The sequence below is a fragment of the Leopardus geoffroyi genome, chromosome C1 (assembly GCF_018350155.1).
Source record: "Leopardus geoffroyi isolate Oge1 chromosome C1, O.geoffroyi_Oge1_pat1.0, whole genome shotgun sequence".
In the NCBI taxonomy this organism is placed as follows: Eukaryota; Metazoa; Chordata; class Mammalia; order Carnivora; family Felidae; genus Leopardus; species Leopardus geoffroyi.
Window position 1 is genome coordinate 99,167,203 of NC_059328.1, and position 26,608 is coordinate 99,193,810.

Consider the following 26,608-nt stretch of genomic DNA (forward strand, 5'->3'; position numbering starts at 1 on the left):
AAGATACCAGGTTCTAAATTAATGGGGATCAGTTCTTAAAATAAGATTTCTTCCTTAGTGAGACAGTTCTCACTGGAACAGACTGATTCTGTGTTTTCCGAATTCATTTGAAGCTTGAAATAATCATCCGGCAATGAGAACTAATATAAATGGAAATTCATAGCATATAAAGGCTGCATAGGGCTCAACAGCTTGTAAACCCGATTGTGAATAGCTGTAAGGCCCAGAACAATCAGAGACAAATGGCATATGTGCTCAATAATTATTTCTTGAATGAATGAGGGAATTTTTTTTTTTTTTAGGGGAACAACTATGTTTAGATTAAATAATGATTAAGTAGAGCTAAGGGTTATAAAGTGAGTATTTATTATGGGATTTTGAATTTCTTTACAGCTTATGAAAGTTGTCTATTATGTTTTAATATAGTATCTACTTGGGAGCCTGGGTGGGTCAGTTGGTTAAGTATCTGACTTTGGCTCCGGTCATGATCTCACGGTCTGGGAGCTCAAGGCCCCTTGGAATGAGCTCCACTTCTCTCTCTCTCTCTCTCTCTCTCTGTCTCTCTCTCTGCCCCTCGCTTACTTGTGCCTCTCTCTCTCTCAAAATAAAATAAAATAAAATAAAATAGTGCCTACTCAAGTACATATTATGCTTACCTGCTTTAATAAAGTATTTTCATTTGTGTTCTCTGTATATATGTGTTATCTATCTATACTACTTCTCTCTATATATATTCTCTTCCTATATATACTTTTTATATATACTCTCTATATGTACTCTATAAATGTTCTCTCTGTATATACACACTATATAGATTCTTTGTCTCTGTGTGTATATATATATACACTCTATATGAATATGCTCTCTCTATATTCTTTTACTATGTATGTATATTCTCTCTCTAAGAGAGAGAGAATATATGTGTGCTGTTTTCTGAGACATTTAACTGTGCCACAAAAGGTTTTGTTTAGATGGTGAATCCAAGGCCAAGATACTCTTGGAGCCTGGTGCCTGCTTATCTGAACTGAGAGTGTAGTGTTTCAGAGCCGTAATGTCCCCCGCCCATCCCTACCTTCGCCAGTGTCATACTGTCATCCGTGTGCAGGGTCCTGAGCATCAGATGCGTCTCAAATGTAGAGGAGACCCCCTCCCCCCCCCCCCCAGAAAAAGCCTAAGGTGCTTTACAAGTGGGATTGCTGATGATGCTGTTGGTAGTAGATCGGGAAGCTTCCTTTCCAAGTTTCTCTCCTTTGCTTCTGATGTGTCTGGTTTCGTGTAGCTCACGAAAACACAAAAGCAAGAAACTGATCTCGCGGGGCTTGTGAGCCTGCTGATCGCGATCTCAACACTGATGGGTTTGTATGTTTGCTCCTTCAGCTCTACGTGGCCACGGAGGCCATCCTCATCGCACTGGTGGGGGCCACGCCGTCCTACCACTGGGACCTGGCAGAGCTCCTGCCCAACCAGAGCCACGGCAACCGGTCGGCGGGTGACGACCACGCCTTGGGGGACTGGCTGCTGACTGCCAATGGCAGCGAGGTCCGGAAGCACGTGCACTTCAGCAGCACTTTCACCTCCATCGCCTCGGAGGTAACACCAGTGGTGGCCGTCGGGAAAGCAAGATCACGATCGCTGGGTGAACGTTTCTCCTGGTCCAGATGGAACCATGTCTCTGTCTTGTTCATTTAAATGTCAGCCACCTCTTCAAATAGCTGTCGGGTCCATTGGAGAGTTTAAAGGAGAATGTCGTATGGGAACACATTCTCTTTCCTTCTTGCTACAAACAGGAAAAGCATGAGCCTCACCAGACTGGTTAGATGAAGTACGATGTGCACTCCGGAAGAGCCACATTCCAATTACAGTGTCCTTTTATTTTTATTTATTTATTTATTTTTTAATGTTTATTTACGTTTGAGAGAGACAGAGACAGAATGCGAGTGGGTTAGGGGCAGAGAGAGAGGGAGGCACAGAATCCGAAGCAGGCTCCAGGGCTCCGAGCTGTCGGCACAGAGCCCGACGCGGGGCTTGAACCCACGAGCTGTGAGATCGTGACCTGAGCCGAAGTCGGACTACAGTGTCCTTTTAAAAAGTGAATTAAAACTCTCATTTCTTTTTCTTATGTACACAAAAATTAGCCGAGTCAAGAGACAGAAATGTGGTGACTGTCTACAACATCCACAGTTCGTGTGGATTCAGTCCAGTCCTGTGTGTAGACCACATGGGGCCCCTTGACTGTACAATATAGAATACAGGTGGGACCGCCTCGTGTGTGCAGGAAGCCTTACTTTGAAGGGGGCTTTGTGGCCAAGATAGTTCTGGTAAGGATGGCACCTTCTGGGCCAGCCCCAGGTAAATAAACCAAGGACGGATAGTCTGGTGAAGGAAACCCTGGTGTAAGAGGGGCACGGCTCGCGCTCAGCCGGAAAGCACGTGTACTGGTTGTTAAAAAGTTGACATACTCAGTCCTTTGCCTGCTCCCCACAAGCTATCCATTTGCCCACCACCACCCTGGCCTAGCCCTTGGTCCCGGTGATCTCGTAACCATAGGGTTAATGCCTGGTGGGCATTGCCAGCTCCCGGTGCTGACTGTCATGCCAGTTAGCTGCCCCCAGATCCATTTGGCTGCCCCCCTGCAGGGCTACCAGAGTGCTTGCCAGGTGCCCTGCCTGCATCCCCTGCCCAACCTCCCCTGTGTGTGTATGTGTGTGTGTGTGTGTGTGCACCATGGCATCAGCCAGTCTTACCTGTTGCTGACTGTTTTGATTATCACCCTTTGGGCGGGACGTGCCAAAAACAGAAGAGACACGAAGGGGCTATTTGCTTGGCCTTCCCTTAAGAGTTTCCATTTGAAAGCATGATTACTGGATTAACGTTCCGAGCTCCTACCAGGTAGTATATTTTCTATGACAAACATCCAGTCGCGTCACCCCTCATTCAAAACCTCCCGCGATTCTCCCACTGCACACAGGAAACAGTGAAACCCACTTAGGGTGTTACATTCAAGGCCCTTTACCCTCCAAGCTGCGGCCCGGATGTACTTTTCCAGCCCCACCTGCACTTCCCTCTGCCTCCACTCTTTCCCACCCAAGCCCTGAGTGCTTGGCCTGTTACCTCAGTAGGTAACTGACCTTGGAATGCCCTAACCTCACCCTTGTGTCCACCTGGTGAAATCCTAACCTTACCCTCTACTGCTCACCTTGACCGTCGCCTTCCCTGCGATGTCCTTTCCAATCCACCCCCCAGAAGAAGCAAATACGCTTGTTTCCGCTGCGGTAACATTTTGTGTGCATTTACGTCACCCACGGTAGCTTGTGGTTCAACTCTGTTTCTTTTTAAGTCATTTGAGGTCAGAAACCATATTTTGGTCATCTTTGTACCTCTGTGGCCTACTAGCAACAATGACCGTCACCACAAGTGCTGAGTACCACGACTGCTAACCTATTGAAATAGCAAGCAGCACTGTGGAATGATGACTAACTATATGCTAGGTGTTGTGATACGCGCCCTGAACTCATTAACCTTCAGAATAATTTATGAGGTCAACGTTATTTTCCCCATTTTACAGGTGAAGAAATCGAGGCATCTTGAGGTCAGGTCAGCTTAGAGGGTCAGAGCTAGATTTGAAGCCAAGTTTGTCTTAACTGAGAGGCCTATGCTCTTAATTACTCTACTTTTTGGAAGCCTATCCCGTACAAATTGGTATGCACATCTCTTAGTTCTTTGATAGGTAACGGTAGCCAAAGAACTTAAAAAAATGTTTTTTTAATTTGGAAATAATTTCAAACTGGCAAATTTCAAGACTCATACAGAGAATAAATACCCTTACATTCTTTAATTTCACCTATCATTACTATCTCCGTTTTTTTCCAAGCCTTTTGAAAGTTCCATATACCATACTGTTGTTCTTTTATGCCCAAATACTTCTGTGTGTACTTCCTAAAAAGTAAAGGAATTTTCTTACATAACCACAGGACAATTACTAACTTCAAGACATTTATCATTGGGGCACCCGGGTGGCCCAGTCCGTTAAGCGTCCGACTTTGGCTCAGGTCATGGTCTCAAAGTTCATGAGTTAGAGCCTGCATCAGACTCTGTGCTGACAGAATTCTGTTCTGCTTCAGATTCTGTGTCTCCCTCTCTCTCTCTGCCCTCCCCCGCTCATGCTCTGTCTCTCTGGCTCTCTTCTCTCTCTCTCAAAAATAAATAAACATTAACATATTAAAAAAAAAAAGAAGTTTAACATTGATTCTATATTTCAATCTACCGTCCGTACCCAATTTTGTCACTTGACCCAGTACTGTCCTTGCTAGCACTGGTTTCCCCCTCTTGTACTCAGTTCCGTTTTAGGGTCACATGTTAACACTTAGTTGTCATGGCTCTTAGGGTCTTTTCACCTTCAGCCTTTTCCTTTTATGACATTGATACTTTTGAAGAAGACATACCTCCCCCTTTTTAAAAATAAGAATGTTCTCCATTTTGGGTCTGTCTGATGATTTCTCATTAAGGTTACGCATCCGAAGTCAGAATAGTAATAAGTAATATGCCCTTCTGGGTCACATACGCTATTCATCTGTCCCTTTTTGGTGATAATTTTGATCAGCCACTCCAGGTATTGCTTGACTTTTCCCCTGTCCAGTGAACATTCTTTTCATTTCCAGGAATATGTAATCTACAGAGAATCACTTCAAGATTATGCAAATGTACTCTTCTCAGAACCCCCCACTCCAAATTGAGCATCTTTTCATGATGCTTTTGTAAACCAAGCTAAGACTATGATGGTTGCAAAATGATAATTTCTTTACTCTAGCACTTCCTCCATATTTACCAGTTGGCATTCTGCCCCCCCCCCCATTTTTTTGAAGTATAGTTGACCTATAACATTATATTACTTTTAGGTGTACAACATAATGATTCAATGTTTGTATGCATTTCAAAATGATCACCACGGTAGGTCTGGTTAACATCCATCACCATCCATAGTTACAAAATTTGTTCTTGTGAGGAGAACTTTTAAGATGTATTCTTTTAACATCTGTACATTATTATTATCTGTTGTCACCAGGCTGCTCGTTACATCCCCAGGACTTACGTATTTTATAACCTGAAGTTTGTACCTTTTGAACCCCTTTACCTATTTTACCCACCCCCTCCACCCCCTCCCTCTGGCAATCACCAGTCTGTTCTCTATATCTATAAGCTTTTTTTTTTTTTTTAAGATTTCCATGGCATTCCATTTTTAGCTGGAAGCAAAACCCTTTCTTTTCCCTTGTCCATCTGTATGCCTGCCTGTCTGTCCCTATCTCTCTATCTCTCTATCTCTCTATCTATCTCTTTCTCTATCTCTATCCCTATCTCTGTCTCTGTCTCTATCTCTATCTCTACCTATCTCTATCTCTATCTCTATCTCTACCTCTATCTATGTATCTACCTATATATCTATCATTAGTATGTACTTATTGGTCCCTATTCTTAATTGTTTATAATTTTTTACCATCTTTAATTATTTTGGTGCTCAAATTATCCCCAGTTTACCAGTGGGAATCTCTTCAAGCTGGCTCTTGTGTCCTTTTTAAAATATTTATTTATTCATTTATTTACTCATTCATTCATTCAATTATTTGTTTTAAAGAGTGTGCAAGTGAGGGAGAGGGGCAGAGGGGGAGAGAGAGAATCTCAAGCAGGCTCCACGCTCAGCACGGAGCCCAACACAGGGCTCTATCCCACAACCATGAGATCACGACCTGAGCTGAAATGAAGAGTCAGATGCTTAACTGACTAAGCCACCCAGGCGCCCCTCTAATTTTTTTTAGTTTTTATTTTGAATATGTATTGAATTTTGTCAAATAGAGCAATTTGCAATGTTTGACATCAATTGCAGTGATTATGTGGGGTTTTTTTTTCACCTTCTACTATGGTGGGTTGTCCTGATTGACTTTCAAATACTGAACCAGCTTTGCATCTCTTGATGGCATATTCTCTGTATATATTGCTGAATTCTGTTTGCTGATATTTTGTTAAGAATTTTTGCTTCTGTATTTATGAGAGATATTGATCTGTTGTTTTCTTTTTTTGGACCTTTGTCTGGTTTTGGTATCAGGGTGCATTCATAAAATGCATTGGGAAGTATTCCATTCTTTTCTGTTTTCTGGAAGTGATTGGGTAGAATTGGTGTTAGTTCTTAAATATTTGGTAGAACTTTCCAGTAATATCATCTGGGCTTTTTTTTTTTTTTTTTTAGATTTCTTTTTTGGGAGTTTTAAAATTATGAATTCATTTTTCTTAAAGGTTATGTAGCTGTTTAAATGATTTATTTTGTATTATGAGTTGTGGCAATTTGTGCTTTTCAAAGACTTGGTCCATTTCATCTAAGTTGTCAGATTTACGTGTGTAGAGTCGTTCATTGTATTACTTTATTATTCTTTTGATGTTTGCAGAGTCTGAAATGAAATCCCCTCTTCTATTACCCGATCTTGGTAATTTGTGTCTTCTGTCCTATTTAATTGCTTGTCAGTCATACAAGCTTGTCAGTTTTACTGATTGTTTTAAAGAACCAGCATTTTGTTCATTGATTTTTCCCTGTTTTCTATTTTTAATTGTATTGATTTCTGTTCTTACCTTTATTATTTCCTTTCTTGTGCTTGCTTTGAGTTTCTTTTTCTCTTTTTCTTTTTAAGGTTATAGAGTTGGTAGCCTAGATTTTTAATGAGTCTTCTTTACAAATATAAGTATTTTAGTGCTATAAATTTTCCTCTGATGACTGTTTTAGCTGTGTCCCACAAATTTTGGTATGTTGTATTTTTATTTTCATTTAGCTCACTGTATTTTTTTTTTCTCCTTAAGACTTCCTCTTTGACGCAATGGTTACTTAGAAGTCTCTTGTTTAGTTACCTAGTGTTTGGAGATTTTCCTGTTAGCTTTCTGTTTTTGCTTTCTAGTTTGATTCCATTATGGTCAGAGGACAGTGTGATTTCAATTTTTTAAAAATTTGTTATGGTTTCCTTTATGATTCAGGATGTGGTCTCTTTTGGTATATGTTCCACTGGCACTTGAACAAACTGCTGCTGTTATGTGGAGTGTTTTATAAATATTGTTTAGATCCTGTTGGTCAATGGTATTGTTGATTTCTTCTATATCCTTGCTGATTTTCCGCCTAGTTGTTCTGTATTGTTGAGAGAAGAGTATTTATGTCTTCAATTATTATTGTAGATTTGTTGAATTCTCCTTTCACTGCTCCTAGTTTTTCCTTCATATATTTTTTAGCTCTGTTGAGTCTATACATATGGATGATTGCTATGTCTTCTTGATGGACTTTTTCTTTTTATCATTTTATAATGTACCTTTATGTCCCTGGTAATTTTCTATGTTCTGAAATGTGGTTTGATACTAATCTAGCCACTCTTGCTTTCTTCGATTAGTTTTGTTAGCATGATATGTATTTTTCCACTTTACTTTCAACTGGTCTGTATGTATGAAATTAGTTTCTTGTAGACAGCACATAATTGGGTCCGGTTTTTAAACCCACACTGTCAATCTCTGTCTTTATTTATATTTTTTATATAATTTACATTTAATATAATTATTTATACGATAGAACTTACCTCTTCTAACTTATTATTTTTTATTGTTTTCTGTTGTTGGTTTCTTTTCTTTGATTTTTCCAGTCTTTCTGTAAGTTATTTGAACATTTTTAGAATTTATTCTGACTTATCTATAGTATTTTTTATAGCTTTTTTAGTGATTGCTCTTGACATTGCCTTATATTTACATAACTTATCACAGTCTATTGATGTCATATCACCAGTTTGAGTGACATACAGAAATTCTACTTCACTGTACATTCCTTTGCCCTCTCCGGTTTATTTATATAATTGTTCTAAATATTTTTCCCACATACTTTTAGAACCACATTACATAGTGTTATCATTTTTGCTTCAACCATCAGACGTAATTTAGAAAACTCAAGAGAAGGAAAGTCTAACATATTTACCCCAGTTTTTTCTTACAGTGCTCTTTTTTACTTCCTGATGTTCCACGATCCCCTTTTTATGTTTTCTTCCTTTTTAGAGAACTTCCATTAGCCACTCTCTTAGGGCAATTGTGATGCTGGCACATTCTCTTAGTTTTCCTTCATCACTTACTTTCACTGGTAATAAAATTCTTGGTGGACAGTTGATTTCCTTCAGCATTAGAAACTCCTGTGCCACTTCCTTCAGGCTTCATGGCTTCTGATGAGAAATATGGTGGTATTTGAATTGCTTTCTCTTTTCTTTTTTTTTTTTTTTTCCCTACAGGGAATTTCCCTCTTGCTACTTTCAAGATTTTTTTTAGTGTTTTAGTCGCTAGTGTTTAGAAGTCAGATTATGATGTTTCTTGGTGTGAATGTCTTCAGGTTTATCCTGTTGGGGATTTACTGAGCTTCTTGGATCTGTAGGTGTATGGCTCTTGACAAATTGGGAAATTATCGGCTGTTATTTATTCAAGTACTCTGTTTTAACACTTTTTTCAATGATAATTCATTTTTGAGGGAATGAGAGAGCGTGAGCGAGCATGAGCGGGGGAGGGGCAGATAGAGAGGGAGACACAGAATCGGAAGCAGGCTTCAGGCTCTGAGCTGTCAGCACAGAATCGGACACGGGGCTCGAACCCACGGACCGTGAGATCATGACCAGAGCCTAAGTCAGACGCTTAACTGACTGAGCCAGCCAGGTGCCCCTCTTTATTTATTTATTTATTTATTTATTTATTTATTTATGTATTTATTTATTTATATTTATTTATTTTTAATTTTAAGCTTATCCTCTTCCCCTTTTCCTTCCAGAACTCCAATGACAGAAATATTAGGGTTTGTTTTTTTTTTTTTGCTCTAGCCCCATAGATCTCTGAAGCCTTGTTCATTTTCTTCTGTCTAGTTTGTCTTTGTTTTCATATTGGAGATTTTCCTTTACTCCATTTTCACCTGTATTGATTCTTCCCTCTGTCTCTTTCATTCTGCTGTTAAACCCACTCATTGCGGTTTTTTAGTTCTAAGCTTTCCATTTTGTTCTTTTTTAGTATATTCTCTTTAGTCGGTGAGACTTTCTGTATTTCCGCTGGGTCTATTTTGTCATCTGTTTCAAGCATGTTTGTAAGTGCTCCTGGAAGCATTGTTCTGATGGCCGCTTTCACATCTTTGTCAGATAGTTCTAACATCTCTGCCATCTCAGTAGTTGTCTTTTTGTTTTGTTTTGTTTTCATTCTACTTTGAGATTTTCGTGGTTGCTGGTATCACAAATTATTTTTGTTTGAAACCAGCAGTTAGGGGGATTATGTTAAGAGATTCTGGGCCTTAAGTAAATCTTCCGTTTCAGCAGGCTTTCTCGGACACAGTTCTGGCCCAGGAAGAGGGGAGAGGGGCCTCATTACTGTCACATGGTGTTGGAAATCCCGTCTCCCCGTGAGGTCGCACCGCCACCAGTGGTGGTGGCGGTGGTATGGAGGGTTCCTACTGCAGGCGGCAGGAATGATCGTGCTGGCTCACCTGTTTGTCTTTTTCTGACACACCCAAGTGGAGTAAGGTGGGGTCACCTATTACTACCCAGCCTGGGGGGAAGGGTTAGTTTCCCCACTTAGCCTTCGCTGTGGATGGGGTCGGGGCCATAGTTGGTTTTTGTTTCTCATGGTGGTGATTGGTCAGAATAAAACGGTTATAATCTAACAATGTTCTGTCTTTCTGGGCTGCCCCTTTCCCAGGCCTTTGGCTGGAGAAAGTAGGTTTTGTTTGGGGCTTCTTTTGTAATTTTCTTGGCATTTCTAAGTTGCTGTCCTCTTCAGTCCCCAGTCTTGGGCATGTGAGGCAAAGAGAAACCCAGGGAACTCACCACTGGCTCATTCCTTGGGTCCCAGGGTCTTGGCTGGTCTTCCCTCCGTCTTTCAGAGTTCTTTTATGTTTGCATTATACCCGATGCCCAGGGGTCTTAGTGGTATCTACTGGGAAAAACAAGGAAAAGTACATTTATTCCATTTTCCTGGAGCTGAAAGTCCTCCTGTGTCCTTCTGATGTGCCCATCATTTTGGGGGGGGGGGGGAGTTGAAAAAATTTTGGCATAACAAGATATTTCAGGTTCATCTTTTACCCCCACCCCCACCCCAACTGTGGAATTAGTCATTTCTCCAAAAAGCCCTTGTTCTGTTTATAAACAGTCCTCATAGGATTTTGCGGTGGATGAGAGCCATAAGTCTGCCCTCCAACAAATCCATTACCATATTACACTGAAAGTGGATCTCGGACCAGATTCTGCCCCATATAGAAGCATTTATCAACTTAATTCTTATTATCAGAGAAGCACAAAATAAAATATCTTACAGGCTTGAGAAGTCATAGCTTTGTGGTTCTATCGGTACTCTACAGTTTGCATATCAAATCACTACAGAAAAACTCCAGTTTTCCATAGTGAGAGTACTGACACTTCCCCTCCCTGTCAGCATCAAGCAAGCAGAACCATCCAGAATTCGTATTGTCTCAGGACCAAGGAGGGAGTTGAGCCGAGGGCATCACCCCTTTATAAAGAATACAGAACACACTGGATTATCCCACAAATTCAGGGAAGGGTAGTGAATGTCTCTAAAATATATTGACCTAATTTATATAACTTGGGTGTCTCTAATTTCACCAGAGGTAACCTGTTTTTTGGGATCATATCATTGCTAGTCAACAGGCCACTGCTTTAATCAAGAAGAAGCAAAGGAACCATTGCTGATAGAGACAGTGATTAAAGTCCTTGCAGGACCTCGCTCTGGAGAATGGGCCCACTGACCACCACTGACCAGTACAGCCTCCACTAGAATAATCTTGGTACCAGATGGGAGCTTGACCTAAGTAATGTTTATGCAGAATATCCCAAGGTATGTACTTCATACTTTAAAGTAAATTAAATACCATAGCAGCACCGTGCTTCAGCACAGACACTCAACACATTTCAATGGAATTGAATTAAATTAATACTAATGAAATCTATAATTAGGAGCCCTTTCAGATATTATCAGAAGGACCCCATTATTAGCAAATATTCCTTGGGCAACTACTACTCACCTGATGCTAGATAAGGCCTTGATATGGGCCAAGGAAGGAGAGTGCCGTCAGAACCTACGCTCCAGGCCAGCAGGACTGGGCGCCCTGGTCACCAGCATACCTCCTGTGCTGGTGCCCAGTGGCTCACCCCCTTCACAGTGCTCGACTGGGGGCTGAATAGGGAAAGAAGGGAGTCCCAGGGGCTACTACTCCCAAGATAAAGAGTTGGTAGATGCAGGAGAAATGGGATTAAATAGCTTTCCCAGCAAGTGCTGATGATGTTTAAAGCAGCTCTGAAAAAAAAAGGATGATGGGCTAAGATGGCTTCACCTTACCTGCCTGTCATGTCCCCTTCTAACGACCACTGGGGCACATCTGTGAATCACTGTCTCTCTCGCCATCTGGCTTCATCAGACCGGAACTGTGTGCCTGTCTCCCTCCCCCCCACACCCCTCTCCCTTGCTCTCTCTTTTCTTTCCTTATTTTTTCCCAGTCTCTGTCATTTTGTCTCTCTGTACCTGTTTCTCTCTATCCCCACCTCTCTCCATCTCTGCCTTTCTCGTTATTTCCCTCCCATTTCTTCCTCTCTGCCTTTTTCTGTGTCTCTATCTCACTGTCTCTGTCTTGCCTTTCTCTTTCTGTGACGTTTCTGTCTCATTCTCTCTGCATGTATCTCCCTGTTTTTCTCTTTGTCTTTCACTCCGCCTTCCCCACCCTGTCTCCCTCCTTCCTGTTACTCACCTGTCCTTTCTCATTCCTGAGATGGATGTATTTGGCTGTATATGCTGCTATCCGTCTTGATTATTATGTCTTCTCATTATAGATTTATAGATGCCTGCTACTTTCCTCCCGTGGTAGAGAGGCACACAGGTTCCCGTCCCATCAGGAGGTCAGTTATCTACCTCAGAGGTGTATCCCAAGGCACAAATATTCTCTGTGCGGACAGTGATCCTTGGTCTCCAGCAGGTGCCCCAAGATGTGTCCAGAATGGCGGGTGGCGGTGGGGTTGTCCAGCTGCACAGGTGGAGATATTGCTGCACTGCTGCTCTGTGGGCACCTCCAGGGGGTGGACGGGTTATCCCGCATGGGGACGGGTTCTCTTTGGGGCATCACAGATGCTAAATTGGCTGCTTCTGGCCTGAGTGGGTTCATGATGCTTTGCAAGGACAGCTGTGGCCTGCCCACTCTGCTGATGGAGGAGTGCAGGTGGCATTGCTGGCCACATAACGAGACAGAGGTCCACGGTCCTCACGGAATCCTCTGCTGCAGTGAGACCATTCCACGCAAAGAGTTTGTGGGTGCAGATGAGTTTTATAAGGTTCGGTGGGTAGAGGAGAGTGAAGAGGCAGGTAACTGTGACTACTTTATTTTGCTCTTATGGGAGAGGCTCTCTCTCTCTCAGAGACCTTCCCCATGTGCTGCTTTGTTAGTCCTGGCCGTAGCCCTACCCTATAGATGAAACAACTGGTGGGCAGAGAGTTGAAGGAATTTGCCCTAAATCCTGTATTTAATAAGTCACCGGTCTGGGTTCGATGAGCCCATATTCTTTCCACTACTCCAGTGGTTTTCAGGCTTGTTTTTTCTCAACAGACAGAAGCCTTTAGGTTTAACGTCTTCTCAGTTGGCATTTCAGGATTTAAAATAGCTAGGTACTTTGCTGCTGTCGGTGAAGAGAAGCGAGATCAAGGGCTTCCATACCCCCATGGCCCCCAGCCGCCCTCCACAGCCCCAGAAGCACTTCCATGCAGAACAGAGGGAGGAGCTTGGCTCTGCCTGGGAAGAGTGGCTGGAGGTATGGGTCGGTGGGTTGGTGGGAATGAAGGTCGGCCAGGTGACTGTGGGACGATGGTGCATGGTGCATACATGTTGGGTGGAAAGCTAAGCAAAATAAATCCTCACCGAGCCCGGGCTGCCCGTCAACTGCTTGGATTTGCCTCTGAGAGAGTGAATTCTAAGGAAGAAGGCCAGACAGTCATAGCGTTTGCATTGTGGCTCGCAAATTAAAAATAATCGGAATTCGTGAGCTCAGAGTAGCTGGTGACTCACTCAGTGTCACACTGTAAATGGAGGAGCCGGGCCACAGATTCCTGTGGCCCTTCCACTGTGGCATATGACTGAGGTAGAAGGTAAGAGGGAGGGGGCGCCTGGCTGGCTCAGTCAGTTAAGCTTCCGACTTCAGCTCAGGGCATGATCTCACGGTTTGTGAGTTCGAGCCCCGTGTCAGGCTTTGTGCTGACAGCTCAGAGTCTGCATCCTGCTTCAGACTCTGTGTCTCCCTCTTTCTGCCCCTCCCCTGCTCATGCTCTGTCTCTCTCTGTCTCTCAAAAATAAATAAAATGTTAAAAAAAAAAAAAAAAGGGAAGAGGGTGTCAGCCCACCTGCAAATCTTTCATGAGTTTGCTGTCCCCAAGGTGATCATACAACTCTCAGGATGTTTGTAAACATCTCATGAGGAACCTGGCCAGCGGTTCCCCCGCCACCAAAAATCATAAAACAATAAATCACACAAGTACTGTCAAAGTAGTAATGATTCAGTTAACCCTCAGTAATTGTCAAGCCCAAATAAACTTACTCGTTTCCTGATATAACAAAAAAATAGCGAAGGAGAATTAAGTCAAACGAGCGGCAGTCTCCCTGCTCCTCGGGGGTCCACCTGCATCTAGACTCAGTGGCCGGCTGCCCTCGTGTGGATGGTAACACACACCTCTCTCCTCCGGCTATATTCGGGCGGACCTGAGAGGACGCTCTCTGCTTTGCATTTTTAGTGCAGATCTCATGTTTTCCCTTTTATTTTGAGGTGCAAATAGAGTGTGCAGGCTGCGTGCCCTCCTGCCCACCGCTCGGGCCGTGGGCGTCTCGTGTGAATTCCCACACTCTCCTTCCGCCCCGGACATCGGAGCCCCGTGTGGGTGGCGTTCCAAGTCCCGGGGGTGGTTCGAAGAGGGTGCTATGGGCGGCTTCCAGGTTTCTTGCCGCTGCTACCAAAATGACAAGAGTCCGCAGAGAAGCAGCAGCAGAGGGAAGAACAGAGAGAACTAGGCTGATGGAGCAGCGGGGGCCGCTAGTGGAGGGCAGGATGGCGACCGCAGCCGCACCCTCGCCAGCACCCCTTTAGGAGCTGCTGGTCTCCGCGCCCCCAGATGAGGTCATCTTTATTTCAGCAGATGCGGTCCCCAAGCACACCCTGCACTGACTGTCAGCATGCAGTCCACTTTAATGGCCTCTGTAGGCTTTCCTACAGTTGCTCCTCCAAATCTCCAGTGGGGTAGCATTGAAACTGGCACCTGAACTTGTCAGGTGATTTACCCAGTAGTTGGTAAATACCCTTAAGATGCAGGTTTGTGGTATATAGATGCTGTATGGTTCTGATGGAAATTATTTGGCGTAAAAGAACCAAATTTGGTATTTGGTTTAAAAAAAACAAGCATAAAGCCTGTTCACCTCTCACCTAATCCCCCTGAAAATAAATACCAGGATGGAGCCTGTAGAGCTCTATCGTTTCAGGAGACGGTATTCAAAATACGTACTTTAAAACTCCCACCCGGTACCTTATTCCATTCAGGTCAGGGCGTACAGAAGTTATTCATGGAAGGTTTGGGGAAGGGTGAATAAAAGGTTACGTAGATGTGATTAACTTGGTATTAATGCAAAAAAGAACCCCTCTAATCTAGGAGCTTTGACTATTTCACAATGAGCTAACAGGCATTGGGGTGAATTTATGTAGCAAATTGCTGTCTGCTGTATTCAAATTATTCCCTGAGCTCTGACTCATTCAGAAAGTACCAAATATCACGGAGACACACAATTATCATGCTTAATTAATGTTTGCAACCGAAAAGAGTAAGGTTGAAATCTTTAATATCATTGTAGATATCGAAGAACTGAAATTGACTGATTATTATCTTGAGATTAATATATTTTCCCCAAGCCATACCCTCGGGTCAAAGGACCGAGTATTAAAACTATTTGAAAAATTCACTACAATAATTGCTTTAGGGGCTAATTTTTTTTTTTTTAATGTCTTGCTTCCTTATGCCTGCACTACTGATTGTTATAGCCTGCACACTTCACCCATTAAGTGGTAATTCAGAGTGACAACTACATTGAAATGAAGCAAGTTAGTTAATCACCATGAAACTGTTCCCTGAAATACCCTGGCCAAGTACTCCCGAATCACTGGGGGCCTCTGATTACCACATTTTCTACTGAAGTGAGATTTTCCTGCATGAGGCTGTAAATATTTTTATGGGACATACAGGATGGCGGAGGGCTGAAATTTGGTTGGACTTGGTAGCAGAGAATCCAGAATCTTCTACGGAGCCACCGTAACCAGCACTGTGCAGAGCCCTCAGGGATGTCCTGCAGGCGTGTCGGGGAAGCTGCTGACAAGCCGAGAGTCTGGGTAGGGCTACGGCACTTCTGACATGACTTGATTTTCCCTAAAGCGGGACTTCCAGTGACAAAGAGCTCTGTCAGAAAACACATGCCCAGTCTTGTCTGCCCATTCTGGCTAGCCTGCCAGGACTGCTGGGAGAAGAAGGTAGGCTGTGCCACGGTGGGGGGGGGGGGGGGGGGGGGAGGATCTGTTCCCCCTCTGGGGAAGTCCGAGTCCGGGCTCGTGGTGGACACCAAGCTTGTGAACAAGTTCACCTTTCCAAGAGACACAGAAGCCAGGCAAGGGGCTTGGACGCGACTCGGAGACCTGCCACAGCCCCTCCCTGGCTTGCGGGTTCACTGATGGTCTCTGGGTTGTTCACGGCAGCATTCTTACCCCCCGCAGACCCTCCACACTTCTCTCAGTGCAGGTATTTGTGGACCGCTCACAGTGCTCGCCCAAAGTAGGCTTTGGGAAGCGTGTTTCAATGGAACAGACTTTGCCTTTCTAGGCAGAAAACTGCCATCATTTGGGAATTTTTTTTTCCTCCATAGTTTTCTTTCTCATTAATGTAGAGGCTAACGATAAAGCCAAAGTATCCTCTGTGTCCTATAGGAGACCCCTCTGATTCCAGATCTCCCTCTCCCTTCCTGTCACGAGAGCGCCACTCAGTGGCCCCTGGGTGACTGGTAAGGCCGTTCCTGCCCTGCCTGTCCATAAACGCACAACTCAATCCTTGAAGTCGTGACATGGAGATACTGTATATGAAGATGCCTGTAACCCACATCATTCACTCTTGTTGCATGAATAATTCAGCATATATTTAATTAGTGCTGGTCCTGACAGGTAAGCACTTAGACGCAAATAGGGCTGTAAGAAGCTCACGGCATCCTACGCGAGAGACAAGGAAATGTGTAATTCACCAAACATCATACTTGAAGCCAAAGTAGGGAGGGAGATGGACCCACTCGGTGGATCAGGCAGGGCCATGGAGGGTGAACAGGAGTGCACCAGGGACGCGAAGGGGGCTGGGGTGAGCGGAGAAGGTGCCAGGCTTCACGCAAAGTCGAGTGATGAACGTTTGTTTCCCTGTGGGGAGCTGTGCCCTCCATGGGCCCTGCAGGGCAGCGGCTCTGTATTATTCACATGTGAGTGAGGGATTATTCATTTTCATCGCTGAGGGCCAAGACAAGGACAGGCACGCACAGCCTCCTTAGGGAAGGGAAATGACCCCCTGCTTGGAAGAGCTCAGGCTAAAGGATTTTTGTTTACATAATGTGTTGTCCCTTCCATTAGAGTCATCTGTGGCTACAGCATGTTTCTCAACCCTCATTCCGTGGAATGTCACCCTACAATAGAAGGGGGAGGAGCGGGCAGTTCAGATCACAGGAAAAAAACCGAAGCAGAGACAAGACAAATTTGTGACATTGACAGAGCCGGTGAGACGTTGCCCAGGGCACACGCTGGGTGTGTGACTCAGTTCTGAGTTAAGAGGGTCTCTTCTTGCTTATTTGTCTCCTGATAGCCCTGACCGATTTTTGGAAGCATCTTATAATCTGTGTTCTAGTGCTGTACAGAGGGGTGAGGTAGCATGGGGCTGTTCAGCAGAGGGAAAAAGCAAGCTAGCGAAAAAGCTCCTTTGTGTCATGTGGGTATATGAGGATGTCAAAGAGTACATGATAAAAGTTCATTTAAAAATACAGAAATTGGGGGGCATCTGCGTGGCTCCGTCGGTTGAGCCTGAGTCTGACTCTTGGTTTTGGCTCAGGTCATGAATCTCACAGTGCATGAGTTTGAGCACCGCATCAGGCTCTAGGCTGCCAGCGTGGAGCCTGCTTGGGATTCTCTCTCTCCCTCTCTCTCTGCCCCTCCCCTGCTTGCACATGCGCTCTCTCCTCTCTCTCTCACCCAAAATAAATAAAAAATAAACTTAAAAAATGTATAGAAATTTGGGGGCACCTGGCTGGCTTGATCAGTGGTGCATGCAACTTTTGATCTTGGAGTTTGGGGTTCGAGCCCCACATTGGGTATAGAGATTACTTAAAAAGTGTAAAATATTTAAAAAATATATAGACATTTTAAGTATTTGTATTTAAAACATGCACCATGGAATGAGATAAATCCCTCCCCTTCCCACCCTCAAAAACACTTTGCAAGTTGCTTGATTTATTTTTTTTTAAGATTTATTTATTTTTGAGAGAGAGCCCAAGCAGGGTAAGGGGAGAGAGAGAGGGTGGGGGGACAGAAGATCTGAAGCAGCCTCTGTGCTTACAGCGGTGAGCTCAACATGGGGCTCGAACTCACAAGCCTTGAGATCATGACCTGAGCCAAAGTCAGACGCTCAACCGACTGAGCCACCCAGGTGCCCCTGGAGGTTGATTTTTAAGTATGTTATTCTGTTCTCCTCACTCTCAGCCTTCTCATGTTCCTCACACCCATGGGTCATGTGACCTTAACTTCATATCTGACACAGGACCTTCCTTTTCTCCCTTTGCCCTCTCCTTTCCAGGAGCCCCTGATTCTGTTACCCTGAGCCACAAAAACCTACATGTTTCTAGTGTTGGTTCTAATATCGTTGATTTTTTTTTTCATAGCTTCCTGGATGGAACACATGCTAAGGGTTAAGAAATAGAAACTCTTGGGGCGCCTGGGTGGCTCAGTCGGTTAAGCGGCCGACTTTGGTTCAGGTCATGATCTCGCGGTCCGTGAGTTCGAGCCCCGCGTCGGGCTCTGTGCTGACAGCTCGGAGCCCGGAGCCTGTTTCAGATTCTGTGTCTCCCTCTCTCTGACCCTCCCCCGTTCATGCTCTGTCTCTCTCTGTCTCAAAAATAAATAAACGTTAAAAAAAAATTAAAAAAAAAAATAGAAACTCTTTCCCTGGTATATGGGAATTTCTGTGCTTGGGATTTAACACACTTAAATATAGTGTTATTTCATTGATTTAGCCCCACAGTTGTCCTACTTAACTAATTCGAGTACATAGTACTCAAAGAAGGACGTTTTGAGACCGATGTCAGCATCAGGTGCAGTCCCCAAGGCTTACTCTAGTGTGATCATGTTTGAGCTGCAGTTGCGTCATCCATCAAATGGGAATAATTAATAATAATAATAATAAATACCTAATTCTAAAAGGTGGTTGTTGGGATAAGGGGAGAGTATTATGCAAAAGTTGGTTGGTTGTTAATTATCTGGTTATAAGGTGCTGTGCCTTTCCATTTGATATATCTTTGATAGGCAGTTGTCATTACTTGGACATTAATTTTACTTTTAGGATTGTATAAGCATGCAGTCCATTTTGAAGCAATAATTAATTTTTTTAGATTATCCTATTTCTGCCATGTCAGAAAAAAGGACTGAATTGACTTGTGACATTTCCAGAAAGCTTAAGGTCTGATGATTTCAAGGGAGATGCTAAGAACACATTTTGTTACTTCTTTTAAAACTCATCCTCTCTCCAGGCATGCCTGGGTGGCTCAGTTGGTTGAGTGTCCAGTTCTTGATTTCGGCTCAGGTCATGATCTCACAGTTCGTGAGTTTGAGCCCCGCGTCGGGCTCCACGCTGGGCATGGAGGCTGCTTGGGATTCTCTCTCTCCCTTTTCCTTTCCCCCTCCTCACTATGTAAAGTAAAAAAATTTTAAAAAAGTCATCTTCCAGCTTCACTCAATCTGTGATTCATCTCTTGGTGTCATATAATAGCTGTTTATGGATGGCTCAACCCAAATCTCTGTTTCCATCTTGAATCCATTTTCTTCTCTGAGGCCCCCACCCCATCCTGGCTGGCTTGGATCACCATAATGACCTTTGATGGGTCTATTCCGATCTCTGTGTTACAGCTAAAACACCTTTTCTTGACACACATAATACTTTATCCCTTTACAGGAAGTGACATCTTATTCTAAGCCTCTAAGCAATAAGAATCCAGATATTAAAAATCTTCCTGGATCCTTCCCTGCTACCCAGTCAATAGTCAACACTCTTCACTTCTATTTGCTTGCCTTTTTTTCATCCTTAAGAGCTGGATGGCTCTGCATGGCACCTGGCTCTGTACCACGCCAGTATTCGCCATATTTATGTTCCTTTCACCTTTTATGTCTGAGGCACCTGCTGCTGGTGTCTGATTTTCCCTCCGGGCTACTTTCTTTAGATGGGTGAATGATTTTGCCCACATTTTTAGTGCTAGCCCCCTCAAATCCTTTTTGAAAATACAGTATAATAAATGCCCAGCTGATGAACTCAATGATTTTGGTAAGCATATGAACAAAAATACAGATGTTGGTTATAAGACGGAAATGGATTTATCTAGGTCATCCTGAAAGACTGAAAATATTTTGTCTTTATATTCTTTCTTGTCTGTTAATGTATGGGAAAAGAAGATTTCCAGGTTTTTCAACTTGTGAGTGGTTTTTCAGTTTGAAATGAATTGTACAAAAAAGAACATTCTAACTTTGGAATTTGACTTATTGCTTAAAATAATAAGAGAGTCATCCCTCCAGTACTCTCTAGCCAGTTAAGGATTTGAGTGACTTATAAATTTATACATGTATGCCTCATAAAAAAACACACTCTTTGAGAATATAATGGTTGCCATATTTAGGTTTATTATAGTTTAGTTTGCAATGACCTGCTGATATCCTGGTTTGGATTTTACCTTGGTTTAAGTATTGGCCAAAGGGATAAGAAAACATGCTAGCAATTGAGTCGAGTCTGGTGAGTGACCTCTTTCCAAAACCTTACACCAGTACAGTCTTCTTGAATACTATAGGGATCACGGTCCTAGTGTGTCTTGTCTGAGCTTTGACAAAACAGAACTCTTTAGATCACATAGTAGGTATGTGATAAATAAAGTATATTTGAAAAGTTTTAAAAGTTGGAAACAAAACAAACCAAAATCTCATGTGTTAGGGAATGGTGCATATGGAAAGCTGGTTGTAAACACATTGTCTTAAGTCCCTGAATTGACATTTCTAAATCAACCATGCCCAGTTTACCTAGATCTGTCAAGGAGTTTTCCTGGGTTTCAGTTTTGTATGCTTTAATTTGCTTTTTTTTTTTTAATTTTTGAAGGTTTTTTTTTTTTTTTTTTTTCACATTGGTTTATTTTGAGAGAGAGAGAGTTAGAGCACAAGCAGGGGAGGGGCAGAAAAAGAAACAGAGAGAGACACAGAAAAAAACCCAAGCAGGCTCCATGGTGTCGGCACAGAGCCCAATGTGGGGCTCGATCCCACAAACCATGAGATCATGACCTGAGCTGAAACCAACAGCTGGATGCTCAGCTGACTAGGCCACCCAGGCACCCATAATTTGCTTTTTTTTTTTTTTTTTTTATAATTTGACAATGCCTTTAGGTTTTTTTTTTCTATCCATTCCTGGACGTATTACAGGAGAACTAAGGAAGTGCGTTACCCCGACCAGCATTGACATGAAGAAGAATTACTGGAAATTACTTTCACACATGAAACTGAGAATCAGAATTTGGAATTTGCTGGTCACGCATCTTGTGGGCTACTTCATCCTAAAACTGTCATCCAAGCCGACAGCTTTCCAGTTGTTGGAAGGATGGTTATTATGGCCTTCTTGGTGGATTTGAGTTCTACAAATGTGATCAACAGAACAGTTGATTATTGAGAAGGCAGATTAGCCACTTCTTAATTAAGCACAAAACAGATCAGTATGAGCTTGAACACCTTGGTCAAAAAAACAGACTAGTAAAAATCGAAGTATGGGATAATCAGGACCAAAGGTGAAGACCACATTTTAAAGGCATAAAAACACCAAAGCAAATACCAACAACTTAAAAAATATAAAAAGAAGTTGTTTGAACTTCAGGATATTAAAAATCAATACAATGAGGTCTTGTTTATTGGCCATTGTAGAAGGGATATCCCTGTGACAAATATGGTCCTTTCTTTTCTAGGCCAACAGGATATGTAATATTGGATTTCTTTTTTTTTTTTTTTTTCAATGTTTATTTATTTTTGGGACAGAGAGAGACAGAGCATGAACAGGGGAGGGTCAGAGAGAGAGGGAGACACAGAATCGGAAACAGGCTCCAGGCTCTGAGCCATCAACCCAGAGCCTGACGCGGGGCTCGAACTCACGGACCGCGAGATCGTGACCTGGCTGAAGTCGGACGCTTAACCGACTGCGCCACCCAGGCGCCCCGGATTTCTTTTTCAACCTAGAAAAATGTCACCGTAGACATTCCTCATGAATTGAAATTTCTACAGTAGAACTATCTGTAATCCAAAATAACTAATTTGTTTTACAAAATAGAGCTTATCCTTCAGCTTCCAGAACTCTTTCATGTGAACTTTAAAATATATTTTACCCTTTACAGATCCTTAAATCAGAGCTTCTTACTATAATTGAATCTCTATTGCTGACTCAGGCCATGCTGAGTCACTCTACAGTTACTATAGAGTGTGGTGACTGGGGTCTTGAAGAGCTTCAAGAATGTTTGGAGCAGGGTACTGGGGGAAGTGAGTTGGAAGAGAAGGGGGTAGAAGGAGAGTGAGTAAGATGTTCACGGTCAAGGTTTTAGAGGTGATACAGCTATTAAAGATGACTAGGTCTAGGATGGGGGTTCTTAACCTGATTGCCTAGGAGAATCATCTGGAGAACTTAAAAAATATGCAAATGCCTGGGCCCTACCCCAGTGTTCTCAGGGATCTAGGGTCCTTCAGCTTTTGACTTCATCCTTAATTTGTGGCCCTCTTCATCATGGCTTCAGATAGAGCCCCAGCTTCCCTATGGACATTCTGAGTAGTGGGATAGAAAGGAAGAAGGGGCAAAGGGTAAATCACCCGTCTCCTAAGACAAAGTCCTGGAAGTTGCCACATGGTGCCTCTGTTTGCATTCATTGTGCAGAACTTGATAACGTGTCATACCTAATTGTGAGAGAGGTTGGGACATTAGTCTTCAATCTGGGTAGCCATATGCCCAGTAAACATGCTATTACTATGGAACAGAGGGAGAGTGGCTACTGTTCAAAACAAGCTAGCATCTCTGTCAGCTCTAGAAGGGTAGTGGATTACGCCCTCTGGTAATGTGATCTTCAGGTGAGTTGATGATTTTGAAGTTTGGTCATCTTCTCCCATCCCAGGCTCTCAGGTCCATGGGTGGAAAAGGAAAAGCAGGCTCCAGTTGAGAGGGATCCGGTTCACTGAGTGATTTCTTCAGGGGACCACCAAGCTTCAGTCAGGGCAAGAATGGGAAGTACAGGGAGGTTAATGATGTAGGGGACTTTTCTGGTCAGGACATTTATTTCTCTACCCACAATCCCCTATGCCTGCTTTTCTCCTTAAACAGCATATATTCCAGTATTATACTAATCACTCTTTTGTGAATCCCCACAGCGCCCCGGTGCCTCTCTCTCTTTGTAATTCTCCTGAGAAGTCCCCGACTCTGTGTAAGCTTAACTCCCAACATCCTCCTCACAAAATTGGTAACTACACAGCAGCTCAAGTGTATATTCACCATGGCGTGGCAGTCTCCTGCAACATTTCCCTTGAAAGGGTCACGTCCCTTTCCTCAGAGGAGTCCGTCATAGTCCTCCTGAAACTTGAAATGCCCCCTTCCCCCACTTCTACTCTCCTTCGGCTAGTGGCCTCACTTGATATTTCACTGAAAAAGAAATGAGGCAATCAGGCAGGGGTTTCTTCACTGCCTGCTTCTGAGTCCACATTCTGCCTTTCCTCTCTGGCTCCCTTTACCGCGACATCTCCCAGCTTCTGTGAACGGTTAACCTCTCCGCTCTGTACCCTCAAGCCTATCCCTTCTTGCTTTTCCAGATATTTTTCTTCTGCAGGGATATCTTCTCTGCCGACTCACTCTCATCAGGATGCACCCATGTTAAAAGAAAACAAGCCAATAATCTGTCCCACATGCCTGTCCCCACACTGTCCCATTTCTTGCTTCCTCTTCACAGCCAAAACTTCTGGAAGCCATTCTGTACAGAACTGCTGCCAGCAATTCCTCGTCCTCCTCCAGTCTGGCTTCCATTCACTCTTCACCGCAATTGCTATTTTGAAGTGTCCATTTGTTTCTAAATATAACCGCATGTCCCTGTGCTTATCTCACCTGACCTCTAAAGCAGCATTCCACGCGCTTGACCACCCCTTCTGCCCCACATCCAATTTCTTCTTGTAGCGTTTCCGACACCACATTCCGCCCTGTTTTCTTGCTACGTCTCTGAGTCCTACTTGTGAGTTTGCTATAATGGGCGTTTTTCTCCTCGGCCTTTGAACATGGGGGTGTCCTGGGCCCCAGTCCTGAGCCTCTTCCCTCTCTGTAGGTTCTTAAACCCTCATAACCTCTCCCTGGAGCTCCAGACTCGTGTCCAGATTTCTGCTCGGCATCGCCACTTGGATGTTTTATAGGTATCTCAACCTCAGCAAGTCCAAACAGAGCTCTTTCTTTCCCGCCACATACCTGGTCCCCGCTTGCCACCTTCTCCACCTCCATAAAGGTCATCCACACAGTGGCCAAAGGTAACGACTTAGGTGAAGCCCTTGATTCTCCGTCCCCCACCCTGTGTCATCCATCAGGAAGGCCTGCCATTTCTGCCTTCGGAATCCGTCACAAGTCCTTGTAATTCTCCACCCCCATCGCTTCTGCCCTCATCCAGGCCACCATGGTCTCCTGAGCTAATGCACTAGCCTCCCCACTCCCACTTTGCTCTGTTGTAATGCATTCTCTAAGAGTGATCCTTGGAAACAGAATTCCAGTAATCCAACACCTTCCCTTTGCACTAGAGTAATTCGGCTCCTTCCGTGGCCCAGGGCCCTGTGTGGTCTGACACCCATGCACCTGTCTGGCCTCATCATAGCACGTACTGGAGGCGCACTGCTGGACCTTCACCTTAGGGTAGGGGCACTTCTTCTCATGTTCCCTGAGCAGCTTTCCAGAGTGGTCACTTCTCATCATTCAGGTCCAAACATCACCTCCCTAGAGAAGCCTTCCCTGATTACCTGATTTGAAGAGCTGCCCTCCTAGTCTATCCCTGTGTGTTTATTCCACTGGCACTGACCGTCCATTTGGGAAGGGACCATGTCCAACTTACGCAATCTGTGTTCCCAGTGTTTAGTGTAGTTGTCAACCTCCAGTAGAAACTAATCAAATATTTGTTGAATACCCAAGTGGAAACCTGTCTAGAACATATCACAGACATTTGTCACACCGCTTCCTTCCCTCTTATTTGAATCATGACTGCCACCAGGAGCAGTAATTCCTGATTGCTTTTTCTTTTTTTTTTTTTTTTTTAATTTTTTTTTTTCAACGTTTATTTATTTTTGGGACAGAGAGAGACAGAGCATGAACGGGGGAGGGGCAGAGAGAGAGGGAGACACAGAATCGGAAACAGGCTCCAGGCTCTGGGCCACCAGCCCAGAGCCTGACGCGGGGCTCGAACTCACGGACCGCGAGATCGTGACCTGGCTGAAGTCGGACGCTTAACCGACTGCGCCACCCAGGCGCCCCCCTGATTGCTTTTTCTAAAAGCAGTGACACCCTAGTCTGCAATTTCTCATCCACAAGGGCCTGGGAAAACCAGTTCACTAACCTCGTTAAGAACTGCATCTGAAGAACCGGGGAATTCAGAAGTCGAGTCCAGCATTAGTGAGGAGGCGTTACCCTTGTTTATTTTCCAGGGAATATTATTGTCATCACTGCTATGAATTTTGTTATTGTTGCTGCACAGAGATGTCCAGAAGCTGTGTGGTCAAGAACTTCACCATCGCCATACAAGAAGAGAGAAGTCAGATGTGCTCTGAGCCTTGAGGACTGCTTGTCAGAGCGTGGGAAGGGAGGTCCAAGAGGCAAAGGGACAGCCGAGGGGGGGCTCCTCCTTGCGTGTTGGGGCTCTTCCTAAGCCTGTCTTCGGGGACTCCAGGAGAGGGGGCGGCGAAGGGGAGAGAGAAGCATTTCCTGCTTCTCTGTCTCTGTGATGCAGGTTCACTTTTACCTCTATAACCAAACATCACCTTACACAGCAGCCGACAGGGTTTCATATAATAGCATTTTAAGCAGGGGTGATTGCCTTCTCTTTAAGTTTATAAGTTTCCCTAGACCACAAGATAATAGTACTCAAGGTTTTTTTTTTTTTTTTTTTTATTGTGGTGAAATAACATAAAATGTTAACACTTCGGCCGTTCTGAGGGTGCAGTGGTGTTAAGTATACACATGTCATGCAACCATCACCACTGTCCATCTCGAGAACTTTTCTATCATCCCAAACTGAAAACCTGTTCCCATTAAATAGTAACTCCCCATTCGCCCAGCCCCTGGCAACCCTTATTTGACTTTCCGTCTCTGGCTTTGACTACTCCAGGTGAAGGAAAAACCTTCCCCCTGTGCCTCCTTTACTGTCAACTACTTCACCATGGACCCTTCTGGCCACCAGATGCGTGAGGTAGGGTTTGTGGGGGCAGGCGAGGCAGGTTCCCACGTCACACAGCTCCGCCTCACCGGCTGGATGTCCTACAACCCGACTCAGTTCTGACACCATCCACCTGGAGGTAGCATCAGATTCCACTGATTCCCACTGATTCCACAAGGCTCACCCTGCCGCCACCTTCAGACGCCAGATGCGAGTCCGCTTCATTTCCTGGGCTTCTGGTCCACCGGAAATCAGAGGTCCCTGCAATGTCCTCCTCGGGAGAGATTAATTGGCCAGAGCGGCTCACGGAACTCAGGAAGACATCTTACCAAATCACTGGTTTATTCCAAGGGATATAACTCGGGAACAGCCTGATGGAAGAGATGCCCGGGACAAGGTGGTGGGAAGGGGCGCAGGCTCCCGCGCCCTCCCAGGGCACCACTCTCCCAGCTCCTCCACGTGTTCACCAGCTGAGAAGCTTTTCGAACCCCTGTCCCTTTGGGTTTTTAGGGAGGTGTCATTATGTAGGTGGAACTGATTAAATTATTGGCCATCGGCAGTTCCAGTCCCTCACCCCCTCCCAGAGGCGGGGGTGGGAGATAGGGGAGGGTTCCCCTGGCTATGAGCCCCCAACCAGGAGCTTTCCAAAAGTGATCTTATTAAACTCAGGTGTGGTTGAAAGAGGCTGTTAAAACAACAAAGGACACCCATTTCTCCTTTATTGCTCTGAAATTATTTCAGGAACTGGGAACAAAACTAAATACTAAATATTTCTGTAGGAAATTAAAAGGGTTTTTAGGAACTGTGTGC

General features: G+C 44.1%; 1 protein-coding gene across 1 annotated transcript in view; it reads left to right on the top strand.

Annotated features, from left to right (window-relative positions):
- Positions 1–26,608, top strand: part of SLC22A15 (solute carrier family 22 member 15) — an 82,260-nt gene that overhangs the window by 14,372 nt on the left and 41,280 nt on the right. Inside the window, 1 exon segment of the mRNA XM_045478770.1 lies at positions 1,378–1,590. Coding sequence (XP_045334726.1) covers positions 1,378–1,590 — 213 coding nt within the window.